We start from the raw sequence: 9,334 nt of genomic DNA on the forward strand, positions 1-9,334 counted from the left end.
TAATTTAATATCCATAACTATGCAGCCAAATAAAATTACTCTGTATTAAATAAACAAAGGAAAAGGCAAAAACAAAAAACATATAATAGTCAGGAGTAGGTGTGAAAAGTGACAAGTCATGAGTATTTAATTACTAAATTAAGCTTGAATATTCTATATTTTTTGTTTTTGCGTTTTCCTTTGTTTATTTAATACAGAGTAATCTTATTTGGCTGCATAGTTATGGGTATTTAATTATTAAATTAAGCTTGATTCCTTATTTAGGGTGGATTTGGATTGAAAAGTTAAGTAATTTTTGTGACTTATTGATTCGTCTTGATGCAAAACTAACAAATGCGTTTTTTTTTTCTTTTGAACAAAGACAATTAAGTTATTAATTGACTTTTAAAGCCAAATCGAGCCTTAATTTTGTTTATGAGTATAATATTATGTTTTGCAAAAATGAGCCTTAATCTTGTTTTGCCAATATTCATGCCAAAATATACATTTTCAGTATTTCCGTTTGTTTTGGATGGAAAGTTAACGGCAGGTGTAAAATTGATGGGTTTTTAAATAGGTCAGGTGTTTTTTTGATAATTTTAAAAGGTCAGGTGCCTGTATGTGATTTGTGCAAAAGGTCAGGTGCAATTTTGAAATTTTCCCGGGAAATTATGACACTTTTTTTTTTTTTTTTGGGGTAAAGTAAAATTTTAAGGCTTGAAGAAAATATTTGGAGTCTCAATAGCTTCCTGCACAGCACAACACCCAAAAGTTGCATAGACCACATACTTGATACTGAAAAATTCGTATACTTTTGGTTTCTCTTTCTGGGAAAAATAACATGGACGTCAAATTACATCGATATATAATGTACATTTTTTTGCCAAGACAAAAAAGGAGGGGGTGCAACCATCATAGCTACTTTCCCTTCGCACTACCATAAAAACTCCAGACCCGCGGCGTATTTCAAAAAGGATCAATCACGAACAAGTTTCTACCGCACACCCAAGGCTTGACCAAAGCAAAGCCGCTCTCGCACGGTATCTAGTCTAACAGTATTACTACAAGTGAATTCGACCCTGCAATCGCGGACACTTATGTCTAACCGCTTTTCCAACTCGTCTACCACCAAGGTGGTAACTATTTATGACAGCAGACGAAAACAATGGAGTCTAGCACTGTGACAAATATAAAGACCATTTATACACTATGAACAAGTTATCATTCATTAACTCATTCTGGCATTCGTTTGGACACCATGATATCAACAATAATAATCCACTAATATTTACAGGTGAAAGGATACAACCTTCATTCAGACATCAGTTTACAGAACTCTACCATAAACTCTACCATAACACAGGAAGGATCACAGTGAGTAGGAGAGAGAAGAGAGAGAGGGAGAGAAAGAACAAGCTTCACTGGCATTTCAAACAATTAACGACTACAAACACATGAAAACCCAGCCCAACTTGGACTGGAAAATTACGGGACTAATTAACCGAGCACAATGCATTTACTACAAGAATCGTCAAGGTGTTGGACGCCACTAGAGGGCGTCCCGAAACAGACGGGTGACAGCTTTTGATGAGCTCGAGCATCTGAAATTGACAATATAGGAGGAGAAAATTCAGCCGCCTGGTCTTCCCTTGTTTCTTCTTCTTCTTCTTCTTCTTCTTCTCCTCCTTCTGTCTCGCCCTCTGACAACACTGTTATAAGTCTTTTTAGGGCATCCCGCATCCAATCATACCGGCAAAATTTGAAGGCGTCGTCTTTGGTAAGCTGTTATAATGTCAAAACTGGTGTTTACAAACAAGTTTCTCGTATTTACTCCAATACTTCAAATAGGATTTGATAATGATGCATAACAAAGTGGAGGAAAGAAAATATGCGGCACGTGCAAGAGACAGAAAAATGAATAAACGGCAAACTTGAAGATACTGAGAGAAAGACCACACTCAATACCAATCAACCTCTCAATTGATCAATATTTCAACCAAATGATTGAAAGTATATGTTACACCTAGGACCAAGATATTAAGGAAACAAATAAACACGAAATTAAAATTCTAAACAACCTCAAAACTCCTTAAATAAATCAAATTTCCCGTAGAAAATGAGTTCATAATCCTTCCTCATCCAATTCCTTTTGTGAATTCATCACAGACACTTCGAAATTCTGAAAGAAAGATTTATTCAAATCAATCCATTCGGTCTAAACTAATGTTTTCAAATCGGGATACGTATCGTGTATCATTTTTTCACTTGTATAGTTCATATCAAGATATGTATCGTGTATCTTGAGATACGTTTGCTGGAAGAGTAGGAGTTTTTATTGTGTAGTTGGACAATATTTTTGGAAGAGGGAGAATACTAAAAACAAGAGTGGGGAAGGGGAGTATTTGTATTGCACTTGAACTCAAACTTTTTTTGGCTTGGTACAAAATGGTTAGAACTCATCCCTAATTGTACGACTTCATGGAAGATTCTAGTACAAAGGTTAGGGAAAATGACGGCCAAGGACGTGTTTTGATAATTAATACCCGCCAATGACATTTTCAGTATTAACAAATGTTCTTAGCTTGTTCTTAGTGTGTATTAATTATCAAAACACGTCCTGGGCCGTCATTTTCCCAAGATAGATATTTTCATACAAGATAAATTTTGAGGTAATTCTAGAATTACACATGAGACTAATTCTCACAAAAAACTCAAGATATTTCACAAGGGTATTCTAGAGCTAGATATTTTAGAGTTTCCAAAAACTAGATATTTATGTCTTTTTCAATAATATCTATAATATCTGGGTTTTGTCAATTGGAACTCTGTCAAAATACTAAATTTAGTTTATGTTTCGACAACATTAATCATAATTAAAATATAATTAAGAAGTAGATACACCTAATAACACCAACAAACTATGCTTACATTTAAAAAAAAAATTAAGATGCAAAATTTCAAGTCTCACTCTCAACTGGGACCTATTACATTAAGGCTTTATATTCTCTTTGTTAGGAAAAGAAAAGTAAGACAAAATACAATCGAAATATGGTTCTTTCTTTTATACAAGACTACATTGAGGTTGAATTTCTATCAAAGGGTTTGAAAGATGCCATAATTAGATTAAATGGCTTAGATTAATGCATTTGGGGCTCCACTTTTTGAAATAAGGTCTGACTTTTTTCGAATAAGTAATCGTAGGATACGTATAGAATTAGGATACGCGTATAAATCGTAGGATACTTGGTTGTATCATAGGATTTTTATACAAAGAGGATACATGATGCGATACGTAACGATACAAATCGTAAGATACGTATCGTAGGTTTTAACAACTATGGTCTGAATAGCTTACTCCCAAGGGAACTAATCACCTAGAACCAATATGAGGGCATATATTCACCTCATCAAGAACTTCACCGAAAATATGAAAATAGAAAAAAACCAATGATCGGTAAGGAACTCTGTTCCAGGTAAGGTTACCGCATTCACACTAGTCAAAAGATTGAAGTGGAACAAATGAATGGTTCTACGATAATACTACCCACATGGTTCGTAAGTTTATAGGATACTCACCCATTTCCTCTCATAAGTATCCTGTTCCGGCCAACAGTCCAGTTCTTCAGTCACCTCTAACGCAAACATATACCCTCTGCAACCTCCTCCTACACTGCAGCTGTTTTGCGTGCTCTTGCTTCTAAACTCCCAATCTCCCAGAGGTTCTTCCTAAACCACATGAAAAATCAAGTCAGTTAAGTTCCTAATATATGGTCAAGTCTTCAACAACAGCCCACATTTCAAACCATCTCTGACTTATAATTCAACATTTCCTATATTAGTCCAGACAGAAAAATGGAAAGCAATTTCAAGTGCAAGGTTATAAAGATTCCATCATCAAATTAGAAAGTGCACCCCAGAAAATTCTATTTTACCACTAGACACCAAGTTATTTCCAGCAAAAGAAAACCCTATAAGGTGAGAATAAATGGATAAAAGTAGAGGATCTATTTATGGCAAATTTCCAGGTGAATCAGTGTTCTCCATACGAGTGGTCCTCGATTGGATATGCACTAGGCCAAATACATAACCGTCATGACACAAGCATTAACAACACTGTGCAAGGGGACAAATTATCCTCAAAAGTTGGGTTCCAAGGAAGTTTAGGTAAAACACTGTCCAGTACTATAGACTATAGTGCTATAATTTACAACATCTGTAATGTTCCCCAGTTGTCAAGGCTCAAGGTGCATTGAGGCGCTAAGGTGTCCAACAGCCTGAGCGGAAGGCACAACATTAAGCAGAGCCCAAGTGAAGTAAGGTGCATGGGATATAGGCACGCATTATGCATACTGAATATACTTTGAAGTTTGAACTAACTTCGAACTCAAAGAAATTCAATAGTTATGACACAATAAAGAGGTGAATTATTCTAACATATTAACTAAGAGAGTGAGATGAATGGAATTTCATGTTTACAAGTGGTAAATGCATTAGCCCTTATATGCAGCAAAAGAAGCTACTTATAACTTTTGTGTACATGGATAATCCTAAACACTAAGAATTAAGCACTAAATATCTCAGGTAATCAACCAAACATTCCTAAGTCTACCATTTAGCATTCTAATAATTCACCAATCACCAATATTATCATCATAGAAGACAATGAACTTGGCATAAGCATATCAAGCACTGACTATTGGCAAAGAAAGGATAACAATAGAGACGTAATTGGGTCATTTAGCAAAGGTGAGCTTTCTTGTTCCAGAAGCCTACTAAAGGTCCGAGTTTGGGGAGATCTATGTGGGTCCGACTGAGAAAGCTTGGGTGAGGCCCTTTCTTCAAGGCTTGACAAACATGGGGCTTTATTGGCACTAGGCACATCTTTAACAACAATCGATCTCCTAGTTACACATACACATAAACTGCACCACTCAACCTCGTAACTGGTTTACTGGTGTAATAGAGAACTGCGTCTCATAAAACAAGGCTGGGAACAATTTTGCCATAAAGGAAAGGCAACCAAGATGGGATCATCCGGAAGCAACCCAAAGAGACCCACAACCGGTTTGTAGTACTTCATGAACTTATGGCTATGACAATGACCCCAAAAGAAAAAAATTGCAAACGAGAATTTTTTTGAACTAGCCTAACCGTATGAAGATGTTCGAAACTCACAAAGCATAAGGCAGAGACTGAATTTGACAACTAGTTGGGGTCTTGTACCCAAGATACCATTTTCAAGTAGCAATGCATACTCAGCACTCCGCTTATGATGTATGAAGCACATTTCAAACATAAACGAAAATAATATGAAATAAACTATCAAACAATGATTGGAAATCTGAGCAGTTAAATTCCCCTTCTACATTGATGATTGACATACAGAAGAAAAACTATAATGCCTACTCCCAAGCTGGTAGAAGAACTCACACGTAATATTCCCTTGACTCCAGCTTCCTCCAAGGCCTCTCGACATGCAGCTTCAGTAACGGATTCATCATCCTCCCATCCACCCTGAATCAAAGAGCGATGTACAATTAAAACTGTCCACAATATACAGTTTAGAACGATCTGGTTAATCTGCATCCAATAGCTAGGCCAAAAGGCATGAATACGTACCTTTGGGAAAACAAGATTGTCACGATTTGGTGAAGAAATCATTAGGACGAGTAATCTCTTCTCTATATCGCAAAAATTATCATCAACTTTCTCAAATCTGTAAGGAATACACCTGAAGATAACAGCAAGTATAAGAACCCATACAAAATACAGCTTCAGCTAATAAGGGAACCACAAACCAAGACCAATTAACATTACATGAATGGACAAGCCAAAAGAACTGGAAAATAGTGAGTTTCTATGGTTGGCAGATGGAAACAAACAATCTTGCTAGAAATTTGAAGCATATTCTGAACTCAGAATCAAGGTTCAACTTAATCTGGTAACAGATACTTGGCTGATTCCCTTAATTTGATCTCTTCATCCCTCGTATAATTGGGGACTAGTGCTAGCGTTTTACCATTGCCCTGTATTTGTGGTCGAGACTCAAGAGCGAGAGACATTTTCGGCGCATTATTTTACAGCTACCTCATCAAAACATTCCATAAGTGCGTGACCAGTCTTACGTGGGAAGTAACATTTCCAAAATGCAAAATCAATTATTCACAGATTCGTTTCCGTTTATCAGGTCCATATCTATTCATTCGTCATATCAGTCAAATTTACACCACCCCAAATGCCAGAATTTAAAATTCTTACAGTTATAATCCAGACATTTAAAAAAGACAATACGAGAGTATCTCATGTATTTTTGGCCAATGCGCTTTGCCTTTACCAGCTAATTACCTGATTAAAAACACCATATTAAGTTCTTGAACATGTTTGCACCACTTGGTGTGATAAGCAGATCTAGGACATGGTATAGAAGAAATAACATCCAAGACAACTTAACTATGTATGCTACATGGATCATTCTAAATACATAAAATACCCGTGAGAAAGCATATTTTGTTTTCCAAATTTGTCATGAACTTTGCATGGAACTCCAAACTATTACTATGAAATGCCAGAAGGCACTTTGTAAACTCTGTTATCCGAGAAAGAAAATATATACTAGTAAATATGAATATTTTGCAAAATTTTTTTTCCTTGGGATGAATATAGGATGAGCACGATACTTAGACACATACCGCACCTGGTACCAGCAACTGAGTCCATGTAACATAGCTTAACATTGTTCTTGTGCCACACAAATTCAAAATGTTGCAGTTACCCATACTGATAGATCATGGGTTTTGAAACACGAAGGAACTGTACCTGCTTTATTCAAGTATAGCTATCTAAATTCTTTCATAGTGTGACTTAAAAGAGTTGCATTCCCAATGATCAATAAGAACTCCCACAACTGACATTAAGATGTTTCCTTTCCAGACTTTGTTTTTCGTTTCAGAAAGACAATGGCATGGAGTAGAAGTCAAAGTGAACCTCGAGCATCCAAATCTATAGATTCCCATTCTAACCAAAAATTGGAATGAGCTCAAATCTGTGTCTTGAGTCCCAGCCTATTTAGTATAAGCAAACCGCCAATAAGCCTAAGGCGGTGAATGCTGCAATTCTCCTAAACCTTCAAGCAAAGTAATGAAAGAACTCCCAGAGAAGTGTCAGCTTGTTAAGTTTTCCATCCCGAGAAATATGATAGTATATTTTGTTCAGCAAATTGAAGCAAACTAAAGCAACATAATCAACACTAGATGCCTTCACTAAAAGGCATTATGCATGAACATTAAGCTCTAAGATCAATCCCACCAATTCATCAAATTCTTGAGGGAAAAAGAAAGTTTTAAATTGGTTTGAATCAGACTCAATAGTACGAAGCAAACCAATTGATGTGAGTGAAAAAGATAACCAGGCTGCATTGTCCTTAATTATTTGAGCCGACACATTCATTGAGTGGTATAACTATAAAAGCCCTCATTGGTAACCAGAACATATCGCCTCCGTGACCGCAGCTGAAAATATGTTCTGATCAGCTTCACAAGTTTAACAACAAAACGCTGTGGAATAGTAGACATAATGCTTTCCTTTATTTTCTTATCACCGGAAACTACTGTGGGAAATCCAGGGGACTGTATAGGCCCCACAAGACATAGAAAGGCAAAGCCAAGACCCATGATAACTATGGTATTGTGTGATTGGGGACAAGAGGAATCAAACTTGGATCTCCACCTCCTTATATTGTGTTTCTATAAAGTAATGCATGAGAAAATGGATCACAGGATGCCCTTGACGGAGCTCAACGAAAAAAATGAATTCATAAAGCTGACTCCAATTGATCGGGACTTTAGGCTCGATTTGCTTTAGTCAACAGTACACCAAAACAACAATTGCAACTTCCACAAAATGAAAACATCAAAACAAAAGATATCAAATACTAATCAATGAAAGAGGAAATTAGAAGGAAACAAGCCAATAACAGCATTGCAGATAAAGACAGAGTAAGGAAGAAAAACATGCAAATAAAAAATGGTTGCAGAATTTAGAGGAAATTCACAGCAAAATAATAAGGGGACTTGAGGCCTTTTGTTTGGTCAATCTTGATGGCAGATGGCAAACAAAACCACGATTGCAATTTCCGCATAATGAAAACAGATAAACAAAAATTAATCAAAGAAAGAGGAAATTAGAAGGAAACCAGCCCATAACAGCATTAACCCTAAGGACAAGAGAACATAAGAAAAACATGGGAGTCCTAAATGGTAGCAGAACTTCAAGGAAATTCACAGAACACGATGTACAAGACAGAGCTCAGTGGAAAGAACATATTCATGTAGCCGATCCCAATGATTGAGATTTGAAGGCTCGGTTTAGTTTGGTCAACCTTGTGGGTAGATGCCAAACAAAACAAAGATTGCAATTTCCACATTATGAAATCAGCAAAACAAGAATAAGTCAAAGCCTAATCAAAGAAAGAGGAATCACAAGGAAACCAGCCAATAACAGCATTGACCACAAGGACAAGAGAACATAAGAAAAACACGAGAGTCCAAAATGGTTGCAGAAATTTGTGTGAAAATGGATAAGAGAAGAGAAAATAGGTATGAGAAAATTGTAAATTTGAAAATTTTACTGTTCACCATACTATATTTTGTAAAGTTCTCCTCTTTTTCTTCTCAAACCAAACAAGGCACCAGAATTTTTTTAAATTTTCTCCTCTCTTTTTTTTTCCAAACAAAGGGAAATTCGCAGTAGATGAATAAAGGAAAGCCAAAAGGGTGATTAAAAGCAATATATATGCACATATACACATGAATCTACACATGGAAAATTTTAAAAGGGCCTCACCCTGCCACAAGCCTGAATTGATCCTCGTACCGTTGGCGATCTCTCCCAGTTCTTGCTGGTGAACACAACATCGTCTTCTTCTCTGCAATAATCAGGTCAAACCCAATTGAGTTTTTCCATTGGAAAAGAAGGGAAAAAACACCCAATTCATTTCTCAAAGTTTCTTGAAATTCTTGGTAACCATTGATCAAAAAAGATAAAGGAAAGGAAACCCACCATTCGTTGGTTAAAACCCAGATGTCAACTTCGTTTCTGCAAGGAAAACGGCAGGATTTACAATCAGATTTCTATGGCTAGGAGAGAGAGAGAGAGAGAGAGAGAGAGAGAGACAACGACCTGAATCAGACGTTATATGCGATATATTTATAAACATTAAAAATAGGCATTATTTCGGTAATCAAATCGTTTTGTCTCTTTTCGCACACTAGAAAATCATTTCTTTCCTTCTACGGAGTATTTTCCAACCACTTGTTCCCCCCGGTTTTTTTTTCGAATCATCCCTTGTTGCCTTTGG

At 36.4% G+C, this 9,334-nt stretch overlaps 1 protein-coding gene across 1 annotated transcript; it reads right to left on the reverse strand.

Annotated features, from left to right (window-relative positions):
- Window positions 1–1,178: 1,178 nt before the first annotated feature.
- Window positions 1,179–9,334, reverse strand: LOC131311884 (nudix hydrolase 13, mitochondrial-like). The gene is made up of 6 exons (XM_058339506.1): window positions 9,037–9,334; window positions 8,821–8,902; window positions 5,599–5,710; window positions 5,410–5,493; window positions 3,556–3,705; window positions 1,179–1,761 (listed from the first exon to the last, which is right to left on the reverse strand). The coding sequence occupies exons 2-6, from the start codon at window positions 8,889–8,891 to the stop codon at window positions 1,477–1,479; spliced, it is 702 nt and encodes a 233-aa protein (XP_058195489.1). The 5' UTR covers window positions 8,892–8,902; window positions 9,037–9,334; the 3' UTR covers window positions 1,179–1,476.

The sequence above is a fragment of the Rhododendron vialii genome, chromosome 12a (genome assembly GCF_030253575.1).
Source record: "Rhododendron vialii isolate Sample 1 chromosome 12a, ASM3025357v1".
Taxonomy (NCBI): Eukaryota; Viridiplantae; Streptophyta; class Magnoliopsida; order Ericales; family Ericaceae; genus Rhododendron; species Rhododendron vialii.

Coding starts and splice junctions, on each gene's coding strand:
- LOC131311884 (XM_058339506.1), bottom strand. CDS start 8,891: ATGTTGTGTTCACCAGCAAGAACTGGGAGAGATCGCCAACGGTACGAG. Junction 5,711..8,820: donor CAATTCAGGCTTGTGGCAGG/GTGAGGCCCTTT, acceptor TGTTATCTTCAG/GTGTATTCCTTACAGATTTG. Junction 3,706..5,409: donor GAGTCAAGGGAATATTACGT/GTGAGTTCTTCT, acceptor CATGTGGTTTAG/GAAGAACCTCTGGGAGATTG.